Source organism: Alosa alosa, chromosome 1 (assembly GCF_017589495.1).
Source record: "Alosa alosa isolate M-15738 ecotype Scorff River chromosome 1, AALO_Geno_1.1, whole genome shotgun sequence".
Taxonomy (NCBI): Eukaryota; Metazoa; Chordata; class Actinopteri; order Clupeiformes; family Clupeidae; genus Alosa; species Alosa alosa.
This window is the reverse complement of record NC_063189.1, coordinates 27,833,351-27,850,659: the sequence shown is the minus strand read 5'-3', so window position 1 is coordinate 27,850,659 and position 17,309 is coordinate 27,833,351. Positions and strand designations below refer to the sequence as shown.

Sequence of the window (17,309 nt, the reverse complement as noted above, 5' to 3'; positions counted from 1 at the left end):
TGTTGATGACTAAAACTAATCATGTCATTATTTTAGAAAGCCTCTTCACATTAGAATATAGGCTATACAAAGAGGAAGAAAACACACATATGTAGATTCATTGCAGTTCCTACCTGAGCAGGATTCCTACATAATCCAAGGTCCTGTTTCATGACAGTCTAAACCCAGATCACGTTCCCTATGGATGATCTAACAATATGGCTTGGTGAATTCTGCTTCATGGGAAAAGCCGGGGTCAACTCAACCACAGTTTATCAGGCTGTAGTGTATTGTCAAAACTGCAAAATATTCATTAAAAAAACAAAAAAAAAACAGGTGACCAGGCCTATCAGCAAACCATATTGGGGATAAACTGAAAAGCAATAGAGTCCAAATTATTGCCATGTCCAAGAGAAAAGACCCACATGCCCCCTTCTTTTTTTTTACTTTGATGGTTAAAGAGTGGCTTGATGATTACAACCAGGCACAAACACAGATCATCATTGTTACTAGACCCAATACAAAAATAAATAGGTACTGAAACATTACTGCATTTGCCATCCATCTTCCATGGAAGCAGTTCTGCTGCTGATTGGAGGTCTTTTGAGAGGGAGGTAGTCTAGACAGAAAAAAACAGGACAGAAAACTATGGCCTGATATCCTATAGCTGGTCTAGCTTCATCATGATTTAGGAGGAAGAAGTGCTGAAAACTGCATATGCAAATTGAACGGTGTACAGCCTTTGTGATAGGTCTACATTTGAACCCCTTATTCACTATTCAAGCTGAAAATCTAACACTCAGAATTGACAAATCAGAATCCTTGTTGTGTCACGTGACTTCATGTAGAGCACGCTCACTGGGGGGTTGTCTTGTTGTGGAGGAGTGACAGTTCTCTTACAAAACATGTGTAAGGAAGACTGTGCATTACAAATGTAAGATTTCTGTTAGATACAAGAATATGGCATGCTGGGGATATTTAAATAAATGGACCAAAGTACAATTTATTACTCACACGTCAGTGCTTTCGCCAAGTAAAAGGTAAGACTTGAGTTCAGCAGCTCTTTAACTTTACAAGCTAACGTTAGCTAACATAACGTTAGCTGATGTTCCTAACAACCAACCAGCCAGCCAGCAAGCAAAGGCTTATGTTAGCCAGCTAGAAGCTAGTTTGCTAAAATGACATTGGGCAGTTATCTAACTTCTCGTCCCATACTGCCATGTCACGTTGTTGATTGTTCTCTAACTAACGTTATCTGAGGAAAGCTATTCGACAGGTTTAACGGTGTTAGCTTATTCAATACGTTACATACTGCAGCTGCGAAGTTATGTTATGTTATGTTGTGAATTATGTAGGTTGCTCATGGAAAGCTTTCGTGCTATCCAGCAGTGAACGCAAGGTACATGAGTTCTCAGCCGCACTAAAACGATGTGATGGCATGTGAGCACCTACACTAGGCCTGTAATAAGGTGCATTATGCTATGTATTCAGCAGTTAACAGTTAAGTTTTTTTTTTTTTTTTTTTTTTTTTTTAATCCTGGAAACTAACCCCATTATTCCATTTATCTAACTATGACTTTTTGTTTTAAAGAATCATCCTCCATCCACAGCAGAGATGTGCTTTCCGTAAAGTGCAAAAGAAACCTGAGACCAGAAAGGGGTCTCATGAGGAGCCAGGTCGTCCCCCTGGGGATGTGGCAGAGGCTGGATTGCCACGGAAAGATGCCCCAGGGCCCCCTCACCCTCCAGGGATGCCTCCCAGGAACCCACGCAGGCTGATCAAGCCTTTGATGTTCACCGTTGGGGTATGTTAACATTTGCCCATACACTATGCAGTGTGAAAATTCACATGTGTCTGAGAGCACCACAGTAGTGCACTCAGCTGTGTTTGTAACATAGCCTACTCTTGTTTTAGGGCACTTTTGGACTTTTTGTAATGTGTTAAGGGGTCCATGTATCTCAGCTGTAAATCATTTAAAGCAGTATTTCTCAAATTCAGGACCTCTTAACCACTTAAAAACTCACAGACCACCTTACTCCTCCCCATATCCCAAAAAAAAAAACAATAGGCCTAATTCAAAAGTACAATTACACAGCACTCACTGAACCATTTCCATCAAGTCTTTGCACCTTGTTTATTGGAAAAGGTGCTTAGATAGTGTTGGTTATGAAAATCCATTTTATCAACTTATAGTAAACATAGCTTATTATACAGGAGAGACACAGATTCATAAAATCTGACTAAATTCATCCTATAAGGGGTCTGGGGAACACTGTGTGGGCAGGTGACTTTCCAAGCCTATGGACTTTTGAATAATATTCAAAGAAAGGTTAATTGGAATGATAAATAGTGTTATTAACTGGTTATCTACAATTGAAAATAGTGATTTCACCATGGAACAAGTGAAATTGGTTTTGTTCCCGTTTTTGGTTAATGTTACGTTCATCCAAAAATGTTGTTATTTTTGGTTTGGTTTTTTTGGTCTTTGAACCATTTCTAATCTCTGCTACTAAGCTCATCGTATTCCACATTCTCTTTCATCGGTCACACTAATCATGTAAACTGGTGTAGCTACATAGGCATTGTCACAAAACTGTCGGCTTGTTGAAGTCTGTCAGGACTACTAAACAGACAATTCAAATAATACTGTAAGATTTACATACACTATCACAACCTTGCTTTGGAGTTGTGCATAGGCAGTTCAAGAAACACTGACATAAAATATCATATTTTACCACGTCTGCTCAGGGCCACTAAGGATGTGGTCTGTGGACCACACTTTGAGAAACACTGCTTTAAGGGGTCGTTGTCTCTCAGAGTGAATACTCGCTTGGCCACCACACTATGCTGCTCTAACACCACTTTAGTTTACAGGCTGCTCATTTGGCGCGGCCGCCATCTTGCAATATGAATCAGTGAAGTCACGCTTGGACAGTCTGTTGGAGGAGAGGGAATCTGAGAAAACGGACAAGTTCCAGGTACAAAAGAATACAAAATGCAGCTATGTAACCTAGATATAAATCAACACCTGAGAGTTACACCTTTTATCAAGGACTGCTGAGCATGTGTCATAACCCAGGGAGCAGTTAGCAGAGATATTAGCAGTTGTGTCATGATGACTATATTAGACCATGGTAGTTATGTTACATTTAAAGCAACTTACAACAATCAAGGTACAATATAGGTACAATAAAGTTATAGTTCATGTTTAATAAAGGTACAAAACAGTTATGTGCATATAATGAGTGTGTGTGTGTGTGTATGTGTGTGTGCACGCACCAGACTCATGACACAGCCCACTGGCACAACTGGTGGAATCAGCTGAGCGACTTTCAGCGGCAGGTGATCTTGTTTATGTCTGTGATGGACGACATGTGGAGCTCGCTGAGTGAAGGCCAGAAGGTGGCCACAGGTGAGCGTCATGTCACCATCATCTTGAGCTGTTTTTACTGTATTGTTAGTCTGATATAAATTGTTGTAAATTAAGACCAAGGGCCCTAATTTAGGAAAAAGTGCAAAGTCTGTCAACAAGCAGAGTTATTGCGCATACAGCTATTATGCGACATGTGGGAGCATTGAGCTGACTCATTAATCATTGTGCCTTAGGTCTTTCTCAAGGTTTAAAATTAGCAAACGGTTTTGCCTACTTATTAAATTCGCTTTTGTTGGGGGAACTGTGATGCTAGTGGCTGCAGCATCCGTACCACATTTGGGCTCTAGTGGTTTGAATCTGACCCGTGGTCATTTCCCGATCTTCATATATATATATATATATATATATATATATATATATATATATATATATATATATATATATACAGCTCTGGAAAAAATTAAGAGACCACTGCACATTTTTCTGATGTCATCCTATGGTTGCTGAGTGACATTCGAATGAGTTGATAGTCATATTAAAAATTAAGAGACCACTGCAATTAAGAGACCACTGCAATATATAACTAGATGTACCGCATAGCGGTACAAAATATGACCGCCGCTCAGTCCTGTACATCCGTTCCGCGAAAATAAATCACACTTCAATTTGTCTCCATATTTTACTCCATCCCCCCACTCTTGAAACTTTTGTGTATGCTTGTTTGGCATGCCTGAGTGTGTGTGTGCGGCTGCACAGAAAGTACCCTACTGGTGCTGAAAAGGTGAATAGATTATAGAATAGCCAAAGAAGATGTAGAATTGTTATAAAACCTTTAAAATCTCTAAACAATCACAAGTAGGGCAGTTCATCACAGTTCATCCATTGCAACTGGATTGATGAAAGGTCACTTACACCTGTAGGCTACATTGTATTTGGGAAAAGCAAAAGGTATCAGCATAATGTTATTTATTTATTTATTTTTTTATGTATTTATAAACAAAAACATCTCTGTCAGTTCCATGCCGTTTTCAACAGCTATCAAAAACAAAGGTCATTTTTTGGATGGATGGATTTTTTGTGAATGTTTCTTCTTCTACATAAGATTTTAGTCATCTTTAGTTCATGTAATACTTTATTGTCAATGCACAAATTAAGTAACAGTAGTCTGAAACGTTATTGTTAATGCACAAATTAAGTAACAGTAGCCTAGTCTGAAACGAAATGCTGTTTTACATCTAACCAGTGGTGCAAATAACTGACATGTCCAAATGGGCCTTGATGAAATCGTCGCTAGACTGTTCATACACATTTTAACGGGCCAAAGTTGAAGAGCTTTTGTCCGTTATTGTTAGTGCAAATATAGGCTGATTCATGTTCCCTTGCATTGTTTAACTGAGGTCCATGGCTAGTCTGGCTTTCATCAGACCAAGCTCAATCTTTTAAGAAATCAAAAATAAATAGCGGGCAGATCAGGCTGGGTTCACCCAGCCTAGTCCATAGGCACCGATATTGTTTAATTTTCGATTGAGATATACACGCTCTGGCTATTCTAAATGCAAAATGCATCAGGGAGTTATGACAAAAACGGTAACTAACAAACTAGATCCTAATAGAAAGTTGTTAGCTTCCTAAGCTACAGGTAGGATTATAAGGTAGGCCTATTGACAACATAAATTGTCAATAGGCTATGCTGGCGACACAAATAAAATCTCCTTTGAAACCAATGGCTTACGCCTTACAGTATCAAAGCCGGACTTAAACTGTCATATCGCGGGCGAAAAGTTGTAATAACATTCACGCAGCTCCATGAGTCAAGGAAAGCGAAATGAAGTAGCCACTTCTAAATGGGACCCACTACACAGTAGCTTAAGGTGTTTTGCTAAAGCAGCCATAATGAAATGAAGGTGTCATTGTTTGGATACTTCACACACACGCGTGCTTTTTTTAATTTCACAGACTACAACTACCAAGCTGTAATCAAAGCACATCGATTCCCCTCTCACACCCTGCACGCACTTAAAACAAAATAAACAGGCGCCTCAGTCTCACGCATGTATAGGCAAAACTGTATCAGACCGGTTATAACGTTGGTAAATCTTCCATTGCACAGAATGATTTTGTAGCACGTGCAATAAATGACAGTCGAAAGATACAAACAGTGCTGCTATACATTTGCTTGGTATAACCGCATTTATAGTTTTCTACAAATGCAATAAATCAAATGCCTCCATCACTCAACCAACGCTAACGGTAACATTACCTAGGTCCTTATTGATATTACAAGATTAACGTACCTGCAGTAAAAACCAAGCATGTCCGATAAACATCCTCAGATTTATTTCGGCTTCAAGAAGAAATGGGAATTACACTTCATGTGAACATGAAGTTGTGTGTCCTATCCTTATTAGATGTTCGCTGCGGTAAATTACAGTCCTTGTATGAAGCGTCCATTGTTTTTTCCAACCCACTTTTAACTTCCAACAAAATTACGTCTCACTGCAAAGATGCGCCATCTAGTGGACAAACGACTACTTCTCGCCAATACTGAAAATGCAGCCATGATGATGATGATGAATATTTATTTTGGCTTTCTTTTAATCCTACTGATTTTCATTTTTTACCGGGGGGGCAAATCACAAATGAGTGATTATGAGCCAGGTTGATGTGGGCCCTTGAGACCAACATACCATAAAAGATTCACAGAGAACTGTGTCTGCCCTACCCTCCTTTCGGGGGTCCAGTCCAGCGGGGGCTGCAGATGAAAGCGAAAAATGACGGTTCCATGCTATCCATGTGGGGGTACATGCTCACCAAGTTTTGTGTACCCGGTCTTTCAGTGTCCCGAATCCTTGTTGGTGTAATGCGCACTAAATGTACACATAAATTATTTTATTGTAAGGCCCCCATGAACGAAAGTACACAAAACTTGGCATGCATTCAGAGGGTGTCATAATGATCCTACATTTTTAATTTCGTGCAGTTTTTACCTTGTCAGCCAGAGATATTGAGATGAAAACACCTAATTTTTTTGCTTTTTAATTTTAACTAGGTGGCGCTATACATGAAATAAGTGGTAATGGGATGGGTTGACATGCCCCCCTTAAGACCAACATACAAAAAAAAAAAGTGGACCTCCTAGGCCCTCACGGTTCTCGAGATATTCACAGAAAACTGTCTCCGGCCACCTACAGGCCAGTTGGTGTATAGTAACATAAATTAATTTATTGTGTGGCCCCCCATGAACGGAATTCCACAAAACTTGGCGTGCATACAGAGGGTGTCATAATGATCCTACACTTCCAATTTCGTGCAGTTTTGACTATGTTAGGTCACAGATACCTTCAATTACACCACCTCATTTTTACTTTTTGTGTTTAACTAGGTGGCTATACATGAAATGAGTGGTTATGGAATGGGTTGACATGGCCCCTTGAGATCAACATACAAAAAAAAAAATGGTCCTCCTAAACCCTACGGTTTTCGAGATATTCACAGAAAACTGTGTCTGCCCTACCCTCCTTTCGGGGGTCCAATTCAGCGGGGGGGGCTACAGATCAAAACGAAAAACGATGGTTCCATGCTATCCATGTGGGGTTACATGTCCACCAAGTTTTGTCTACCCCGGTCTTTCAGTGTCCCGGGAATCATTGACAGAAATTTGGACATGCGAAAAAGAAAAAAAAAAAAAAAAAAAAAAAAAAAAAAAAAAATCTGACTAAACCTATATGACCGCCGCTTCGCTGCGCGGCGGTCATAATAATATCTAACCAAAGCAAAATTGCTTTGGTTAGACTTAAGACTTTGTACTTTGCTCATCACACACCCCCAACACATATTCTCTGACCCATCTCTTTCTTTGTTCTCTCTCCATTTATGCCTCTTCTCTCTTTGTGTTCCAGGTATCATTGCCATAAATGCTGCAGTGCTGTGCTGCTGGAGGATGCCATCATTACAGCGTTCTATGCTGAAGTATTTCACCACAAACCCAGCCTCCAGTGAGTGTGCCTTCCATGTGTTGTGGTGGTGTTCTCTGCTGTGTCTGCTCTCTGGGTCAGGAAATGACTAATTCCAGCGACCTTTGACTGACAGGTTCAGCTATAAGTCAGCCACAAGGAGTTTGCTATTTTTGTAATCTTATCTGGTATTCCAGTGGATCAAGTAAGAACTGATAAAACCCACATTCATGTGTTCAGGGGAAAGAATGATGAAAGGTAGCCAGGCAGCTTTGCAAACAAGTTACCAAACTATTTCTCCTTTTCAGGAATTAGCCTTTTGACAGGATGAGTATGAAGGTATATTTTTTTTTATATCTTGTTATCACAAAATAGGGGCTACGAGTTCACAAATCCTTGTTACAGGTACACAAATCCTATCCTATGAGGGGATGTTCAGGGGAAAGAATGATGAAAGGTAGCCAGGCAGCTTTGCAAACAAGTTACCAAACTATTTCTCCTTTTCAGGAATTAGCCTTTTGACAGGATGAGTATGAAGGTATATTTTTTTTATATCTTGTTATCACAAAATAGGGGCTACGGGTTCACAAATCCTTGTTACAGGTACACAAATCCTATCCTGTGAGTCACAACTTTCAAGAGTCATGCACTCGACACTTTTGCTCCAATCGTTGCAGCGCAGTTGGTGCGAAACACATTTGCACATCCGTGTTTCATAATCTGAGAACATGGATAACATTCATGCATTTGTAAATCCAATTGTGAAGTTGTACATATTTTTTTTATATCTTGTTAACACAAAACAGGGGCTACGGGTTCACAAATCCTTGTTACAGGTACACAAATCCTATCCTGTGAGTCACAACTTTGAAGAGTCATGCACTTGACACTTTTGCTCCAATCGTTGCAGCGCAGTTGGTGCGAAACACATTTGCACATCCGTGTTTCATAATCTGAGAACATGCAAAACATTTGTGCATTTGTAAACCCAAATGTGAACTAATGCATCCGAAGTTGTGCATCTGTGAAATAATTTATCATTAATAAAATTCTACAGATTGCTTTGATTTTCTTGCACGACTACAAGTCAATTGATACAAGTGCTCGAATCTGCTTCTACGAGTGACGGATACTTTTGCACCTCGCTAGGTGATATAATTGGGGCAAAAAGATTTGTATGTGTGCACGTCGAGCGAATCGATACCTAGGGTAGAGAGTCTGGTGCGGGGGACAGAGGAGGTTCAGTGATAGTCCTCATGGCCATGCATGGTGAAGTGTAGCCTGTCCTGTTGCTTTACAGTTTAGTGTAATCCATTAATCAGTTCAACTAGGGGAGCTATGGAAAGTACAGTATATGATGAACATGGCATTTCTAGTTTACATCATGTTTATTTATTTCCTTCTTCTTCCAGAGACCCGTTGCCTTCCCATGGTCCTCTCTTCCTTCAGCCACTATTCCATTGTTCACATGGTCGTCAACATGTACGTGCTATGGACCTTCTCAACCAGCATCGTCTCCGTGCTTGGCAGAGAGCAGTTCCTAGCCTTCTACACATCTGCAGGTACACATGTAGCTTGGAAAATATGTCCCTCAACATGGCCACAAGCTGTCAGGAATGGCCAACGTGTTTGTTGGGTAGTGGTGGTTTCTACCTTTTGTCACCCATAGTTTTTCTGTTGGTGATTTGAGTGTAAGGTTCTCAGCTTGTCTGTTTGCTTGGCACAATTACTGCTGTCCATATTGATAAAAGTATGAATAATTCAATAGAAATGTGCTCCATTTTCTGATGAGCAAAAGTCTTAGTTATTTATTTGCGTCAATAAGTTGAGTGAACTGGCTTAAGTCATGCGATGTATGGTTTTTATCAGGACAGCATAGATTTTAACATTAAACAAAAACAATTCAAATTTGAAGTGGAATTAAAGCTGTAAGCTGAGACCGAAATCCTCTTGTGAACTTGTGGCCACCCGTTTTCATTTCCAGGTGTAATTTCCACTATGGTGAGCTACGTCTGCAAGACTGCAACGGGGCGACTGCATCCCTCTCTTGGAGCTGTGAGTGTTTTTTTGTATTTTTGAGTTTATAGTGTTTAGTTTCTAATGGCAAACAGACAATTTTGATAGCCGTAAATCAGATCATGTCCGATTTGTCATGTAGTTTGAGCAGGCTCACAACACCCAAATTAGAAGACGTAACAACGCTGCAGCTCTGGTCCAAATTATCCGATTGGATATCTGGCATGTCAGAACTTTTTGTTGGCTGTCTTGCAGTGTGAACAGCCTTGAGCACAGCAGTTGTATCCAAGCGCCCACTCCGAACGATGTTGTATGTGATTGAAAAAAGAACACACAGTGCCTGTCTGGCTTAAGTTTTTGTTTTTGTTCAGTGGCGATTATCCATTTCACTAGCCCCAATGATATTGTATGAGTCTCAAAATGATTATTGAACAAAATGAAAAGACCAGCTAAATTAATTGTGCTGCTTTTTGTTGCAGTCTGGTGCCGTTATGACGGTTCTGGCTGCTGTCTGCACCAAGATGCCGGAGGCTAAGTTAGCCATCGTCCTGCTGCCCATGTTCTCATTGACTGCAGGCAATGTGAGTTCTCAAGGGTGTGTGTCTGTGTGTCTTTGTCTGTGTCTGTGTGTGTGACAAGAAATGTGCATATTCTCAACATCATGGTCACTTCTGGTTTGGGACAACTCTTTAAAAAAAAATGCATGGCCAAATGAAGTGAATTAAAACATGATACTGAATATTCGGCCATTTAGATGAGTAGTTTTCTATGAGCCAGCTAGTAGTTTGTAGGGGCACTCACTCAATTCAGCTGTCGCCAACTTCAAACTTTAACGCTTTTGCCATTCTGTCTAGCTCATCAGAATAGTTCTGTGATATTTTCAGTGAACAAGTACAACCATGTGGTTTTGTTTTCATTGAGTGCAACCCATGGACTGCACTTTATGTCAAGAGGAAATGATGATATGAGAACATTGAGAATACCAGAAAATCCCCATCCTGCTGTAGTTCACTGCTTTATGCCCTGCCTGCCCCTCTGCATTTTTATCCAGGCCTTGAAAGCTCTGGTTGCCATAGACACAACTGGCCTTTTCCTGCGCTGGAGGATATTTGACCACGCAGCCCATCTGGGAGGAACACTGTTTGGAGTGTGAGTGTGCTTCATTTTCTTGGGAGAGGGCCCAGATAACTTTGGTCTTTGCAGCCATCCTTCCCTTTCCTTCAAATTCTCATGTACTATAGCGCAAGTCAATTCAGTTAACATCTCTGTAGCTCGGAAATCTGTATGCTAGTTTAAATTCTGCAGATGCTAGATAACATCACATATGTATACAAGCAAATAATGTCAGTCACGTGCTGCATGATGAAATGTAACATAATCTGGGTATTTGGATATAGGTGCATTAAAGTACAGGAGGTGTGTTCAAATTCCTTGGACAGAGGTGAACGTTTGTGGTGAACATGTTTGTCTGAACAGATACACTTGAACGATTTTGTGTGAACATTCCATCTCAACAGTAACTCTCCATCCAACTCTCAACATGTTCGTGGATAAGTACCTCTTCAAACTGTTTGTGAGTGTTCCCAAATGTGCGTGGCAAACTCAGCAAACTGTTTGCAAACGTTCTACTATGTTTGCGAATTTGAACTCACCTTAGTTTAGAAAGCACCCTTATGCAGCATGTATACATCATCGCATGAATCTTGACATCACATTAATATGGTCAGTGATCTGATTGCATGTATTGGCTCCACCCGCATGTGACTGATGTTGTAGGTGGTACATAGCATACGGTCAGGAGCTGATCTGGAAGAGCAGGGAGCCCCTGGTGAAGTTCTGGCACGAGCTAAGAAGAGGGATGTCCGACGGTGGCAGAGGCCCTCCCAGAGATGGACGGAGAGGTGGTGGAGGGAAAGGAGGCGGCCAATCCTAGTGACCCAGAACCTCCAGAACCCACTGCACAACTTCAAGTGTTCTACAATGTCTCTTTTTTAAATCCTGTACTCTAAACAGTAATACTTCAGGACATTGCGTATGGAATTCACCGACCTCACTGTCACGGGTGTGTACAGAATTATGGCTGTTGCAGTAGCAACCCATGATTGTTTTAGGAGCATGAGAGAGAGTGGAATGAGTGAATAAATAAGCCTGATTAGTTGTCTGCAGGCTGACCCGGGGATTGTGGTTGGATAGTGGTGGCGTCTTACTGTAGACCCTGCTCACCCACTTCCTGAGGAAGTTCATGTGGCCAGTGAGTAGCACGGACACAACAGGACATTTAATGTCACACGTGTTGATACTTATTGTGTCTCCAATTCACTGACACTACTGTTTGTTGAATGCCACCAGAATTTAACTGGTTAATGTGTCTGTGAGTATACATACAGATCAGTAACTTGAGCTCTGGCACAAGACAGTTTAGATAGAACAGTTTTGGGGGGAGAGAAATTGAAGAATTTATTGAAGATCAGATGTAATATGCGATCAGTGATTGAACCCTTGTTCTGGCCCAAGTCTCTTTGCAGTACAGTGTATTAAAACATCATACTTTCTTTATACAAGTAGATGAGTCTTTTCATTCCAGGAATGTGAACGCCTGAACGGTTTTCATGGATTTTTTAGTCAACTGAACTTGAGTTCAGAGTTATTGTCAATATACTGACATTTCTTTTTTAAAAATATGCTTTAATATTTAGAAATGATTGTTTATTGCTAAAATTCTTAACTTGAAACCTTCTTCCTCTTCTTCATGCTTTGAGACCTAAGGAACCCCTGGGAGTCCAAAAGTATTACAAAGGAGTGTCAAATTATTGTGAGGGAGTGCACAAGTAGTTTAATGAAATCCTCACCATGACCCTTAGGGAGCTCTGTACTGGTTATGATGCTTAGAGTCACAGCTCAGCACAGATGTGCTCAGTACAGTGGTTCTTAAACTTTTTGTTCCCCCCCCCCGTATGTCAATGTCAGCCTTTCACTAAAAACCTTTAGAAAAATGTCTTTAATCATGACTGCAAATCATTTCGTGACCCCTTCCAATTTGTGGCGACCCCCAGTTTAAGAACTAACTATTAGAAGGGCCTCCCCGACCAGATCTGGAAGAATTTTGCTTTTAACACATTCTGAATCCTCTCTGTCTGTGTCTCACTAAGGTGCTTATTTGTTCACATAATAGGAACTACAAGGCAAAATCAGACCTTTTTTCTATGAAATACAAAAAAAAAAAAGATTATCCAAGTAGATCTCCATTAGTGGATCATGTGCATCATGGATCAAAGTCTCAGTTACCACAGTAGCAATTATATCACAGTCATCCCTCAAGTACAAGTCAAACTGGCTTTGATGCAGAGAAGAGTCGTGCATACATGTGTCAGCTCATGTTCTCAGCCAGGTATGTGTGGACATTCCATACACAGGAATGTACAGTTTGTTTTTACATCTCTCGTCCATTTTTTCACAGGATATTACTGTACATCCAACATTATTTATGAAGTCCAGCAGGTCAGAGTCATGGAAGGTCTTGGACAGTCCCAAAAGGGTCATTAGCTCCAGAGCTGCTCTTGGTCAGCTTTTGGCAGAGAGGGCAGGAATAGTAATGGTCCCCACGAGTGACTCGTGTGGTTCCACTAACATGGGGATGGTGACAGGCCAGACGTCGACCTAAAGGAGGAATGAGGAAGTCAGGTCAGTCAGAAATGCCTACACCCCCCAACACTAACTTTGCACAGGATCATCATACATGAATTAACCAATGGGTAGTATTTCAATGTGAATGTGCAACAGATTAGTAACAAAGTAACGTCCCTGTTGTCTATTGATTAATTCAGATTTGTGTGTGTTTGTGTGCATGCTTACCAGGACAGATGGCAGTGGCTCTTTATGAAAGCAGGTGTTTTGTACCACCAACCTCCTGTGTTTGGTTGCCCAGCCCAGTAGACATGCCAGAGCTATGGTTACCGCTAAAACACTGGTAACCACTACAGGGATCTGCCATGGCCATTGGGGACCTTTATTTAAAGCACAACAAAAGAGTAATTAAGACATTACAGAAGCCAAATATCTTGCAGCTATTGACCAGGCATTACCTACTGTATATTATAGAAAGGGGCTGAGTGAGCATTTGAGATGGAGTGCTGTCACTATATTTGTGTATTCACTCTGACTGTTATACAACATTGGGATGCTTGACTCCCTGATGAAGGCTTGATGCTGAAACCTGTTGGGTGTTTTTAAAGGTTTAAAATGACCAAGCCATGCAAATACTGGTACAGGCTTTTGAACTATTTTGAAACGGGAGAGAGATAGTCTGATAGTTAGCCTTTTCTTGTTTTGGATAAAGTTGGGACAGTATGTAAAATGTAAATAAAATTAGCTGTTACTGTCTTTTCTGGGCCCAAGCTCTTTTAAGATGGACTGAGGTAAAGGGGAAAATTACCCTCTTGTCGGACAAATCAAAATTTTACATTATTTTTGGAAATCAGAGATTCTGCATCCTGCTGGCCAAAGAGAAGGACCATCAAACTTGTTATCAGTACACAAAAAGCCAACAACCACGATGGTATGGGGGTGTATAATTGTCCCTACCTATGGTACATCTGGAATAGCACTGTTAATGCTGAGATACACTGTATACCGATTTTGGAAGAACATATGCTGTCATCCAGATAACATCATGGCTCAATAGTAGAAGAGTCTAGGTGCTAAAATGGCCTGCCTGTAGTCCTATTTGGTGCATCATGAAATGCATCAGGCAATAATGGGACAACATCAAGACTCCATCAACTGGTGTCCTCAGTTTACAGACTGTTGAAAAGATGAAGCAAAACAGTCATATTACCCAACACATTTTCCTGTCTCAACTCTTGAGACATCAAATTCAAAATCTGTCTCAACAATTGATATATTGTCTTTGCGCTGTTCTCAAATCGGGTTTACACCATTTGGAAATCCTCGCACATCATCATTCAAGATGAATAGGATTCCAAACATCTTGAGGAAGAATATAGAGACTAATCTTTAACATGAGTGAAACAGCTCTGTTTCGGGATGTGTGTGATACGTGAGTGGACAGTAGGGTGATAATGTGACAGTCCACTCACTGGGAATGGAGACACACTGGATGCCAGTGCTAGTGGTCTGGTGGCTGCCCTCCACTTCAGCTTTGGCCTGCAGGCAGTAGGTGGCCCCCTGCCTCAGGCCGGGGAATGTGTGGCTGAGGTGCTGAACGTCCACCACCTTCTTAGTTGTCTGTCACACAAGTTCAACAACAATGTCAGGCCAGTTAAACTTCATCATTCTAGAGCTTCACCTAAAGATTCACCTAAACGAGAGTGTCAGTGATTCTAAGTGCATAGTGCAGACTGATAACAGGGGTCACTCTTGTATGCCCTACAAATGTTTGATACAAAACGTTACAGTCAGCTGCCTTATTCGGGTGTTCTCAAATAGAATTTATAGGTGAGCCCATGTGTGACTTGACAAGAAACGTGAAGGGTAAATGACTGAACTCACATCATAGTCTTCTCCTTGTTCCCACATGGTCAGTGTGACTGTCATGGTCAGAGACCTGGGACTAATAAACACATGCACAGCATCTCCTGTCACCTCCACATCCATGATGATGGCAATAATCGCTGACAGAGGAAAAAGCATGAAAAAAATGCAACATTACCATATTTCCAAAGGACTAAGGTCATCACATTTTCATTTCAGCTGATTAGACTATTTGTCATCCCACACCAAACAAGAGCAAAAGACCATACAGCAAAAGATGGCAGCGCCTTACTGTTTCTCCTGTTGAAAGTAGTATTGAGTGTCGTCCACTCTGAATTATGCCCATTGCACTCTGCCCTCACACGGATGTTGTAGTCTGAATCTGAGGCCAGGTCAGAGGTCAGGTCACACTCGGGACGCAGGGTATGTTGGCATTCCATGGCCTCCTCCCATGCCCCATTCTTAAAAAGCAGCTCCCACTCACTGTTGAGAAATTGACAGTCAATGGAAAACACAGCTTATATTTCAATACCCTGGTGATGTGTCACAAATTGTCCCTTTTTAAGCTGGGTGTCACAGCAAAGTGACTCATTGTTTAGTTGAAAGTGTAAAAGCATAGGTGTTGTCTGCCTCCATTTTTTTTTTACCAGCACACCCAAACAGCAGTTTTACTTTAATCGGCACTCCAAAGTGTTTTTTGGCTGGTGGTTTCGCAACTCCGGAGTGCAGGCTGAAAACATGTCAGTGAGAGCATTCTGCCCTGAACATCACCCACCCCTGAAACTGGACGGAGTAGTGTGGATCGTAGCAGTATGCCCTGGAGGGACTCCAGCGGAGCAGATGCCTCATATTAACTGACTCCATGGTGACATTCCAGGGTGCTGACGGACGTGACGCACCTGAGAAACGAGTAATAGATACTTTACATTTCACAGTCCATGAAGCAGTGTCAATGCAATATTACGAACAGCAGGTCAGACCGAGAAAATCACGCCCGTTCAAACTAGAGCTATGATTCAAATCAAGGTTGCGCTGTGGGTAGGCTACTGTATATGTGAAATATGATGTGTGGTGTTAGACTAATATTCTGTTACACTGCACTCACCAATGCAGAAATTTAAGTTGCCAAATATTTTGTATACAAAGTGTTACCAGTCAGTGCTGCTCAGTGCATCACATTAATTTAATAAATAAAAGCAAAAAAAGATATGAGCATATATTTTTCTGTCGTAAGCTTGATTGCTATACAGTCTCATTCTTTTGGCCAAATCAAAGCCATGGAAAGTGATATGATGCACCTGACATAATTAAGATGTGAGTATAACAACCACAACCTCTTTTTCACTGTTCAGACAAACATAATTTTACTGTATGCCATATGACACAATTGGTAGCGTGTACTCAATATCTGGATACAGATTTCTTTTTTTCATTATTTAGTTAAAGGGCTGTTATGGTGGTATTGGTGTATGGTGGCACTGTGGTATTCGTTATTCAGAGACAGAGGTTTTGGATGACCTGAATGTGCTAGGCTCCTTGTGTGTCACAACAAGTCCTTGCCTGAAGCACAGGTCTTATACAAACACTCCACAAGGCTTTGCCCTGTATAAGTATGTGATACGTTTAGAATAGGCTAGAGTAGTAGACTGAAGGTATGTGATGACGAAGAAAATAACCATTAGCATATAGACATGGTGGTAGATGGTGAAATGTAACTGCATAATTAATGTTGGCTAGAGATATGTTTAGATTTTACTGCAATGATGGATTGACCTATAGTTAGTTCACCTCTGTAAATTGCAACCCTATCTGCCTACAGTGATTTTAAATCTAGACATCCAATGATAAGCACAGGTCATATTTCAAAGCACTCACTGTTTATTGTGATGTGGAGGACCAGTAAAAGCAACTTGCTGATGACATCGTTTTCTGGAAGCATCACCTTCCAGCTGCCTTCTGTCCCTCTTGTCTGTGTCCTGCGTCAGTCTTAGAGTCTTTTCTCATGCCTGTCCAGAACACATCTCATCGCTTTCTCCACAACAGATGAGCAGCGTGAGTTTGAAGCGTCTGATTCCCGTGAATGGAAAAAGACGTGTGACATAGTATCTCCTTCCTCTGATTGTTCCCGTAGTTGTCACAAGAATTCCTGTGTGGTTGGAAGTGCTTCTGTGGAGGCTTGTTGTGATGCCAGTGTTTTTCCAAATGTAACAGCTCTTTAGTCTTGGCTCTAATGCGTCTGTGGTTATTGTAGTTGTGGTTCCATATGAGAGAGGAAATGGGTGGGGAATATCTAGTCTAACCAGTTATTGGAACATCATTTCACTCTCTGCTTATAAGTGCTTTTGTGTTTGTGTGTTTTACTGGAGATCCTGCTGTAGGGGAGGAAGAGTGACAGATACTTTATATACGACTATCAGCCAACTCATAATTGAATTGACTAATATCCCACCCACTAATCTGATGGAAGCAAAAAAAAAACACAGAAAATTCACCCTAA

General features: G+C 41.0%; 2 protein-coding genes across 3 annotated transcripts; one reads left to right on the top strand and one right to left on the bottom strand.

The window, feature by feature from the left end:
- Window positions 1–853: 853 nt before the first annotated feature.
- On the top strand, window positions 854–11,878 carry parla (presenilin associated, rhomboid-like a). Of its 2 annotated transcripts, none has more exons than XM_048241481.1 (10): window positions 854–1,019; window positions 1,571–1,784; window positions 2,848–2,958; window positions 3,263–3,392; window positions 7,253–7,348; window positions 8,719–8,868; window positions 9,291–9,361; window positions 9,802–9,903; window positions 10,374–10,471; window positions 11,099–11,878. In XM_048241481.1, exons 1-10 carry the CDS (start codon window positions 940–942, stop codon window positions 11,253–11,255), a joined length of 1,209 nt encoding a protein of 402 aa, XP_048097438.1. In that variant the 5' UTR covers window positions 854–939; the 3' UTR covers window positions 11,256–11,878. The 2 variants fall into 2 exon arrangements, with proteins under 2 accessions (XP_048097438.1, XP_048097444.1); XM_048241487.1 differs by lacking the exon at window positions 11,099–11,878 and adding an exon at window positions 10,840–11,062.
- Window positions 11,879–12,283: 405 nt separating this feature from the next.
- crfb16 (cytokine receptor family member B16) lies at window positions 12,284–17,036 on the bottom strand. Its single transcript, XM_048241522.1, has 7 exons — window positions 16,688–17,036; window positions 15,588–15,711; window positions 15,105–15,295; window positions 14,831–14,952; window positions 14,419–14,566; window positions 13,175–13,326; window positions 12,284–12,979 (listed from the first exon to the last, which is right to left on the bottom strand). Exons 1-7 carry the CDS (start codon window positions 16,749–16,751, stop codon window positions 12,884–12,886), a joined length of 897 nt encoding a protein of 298 aa, XP_048097479.1. The 5' UTR covers window positions 16,752–17,036; the 3' UTR covers window positions 12,284–12,883.
- Between the last annotated feature and the right edge of the window lie 273 nt (window positions 17,037–17,309).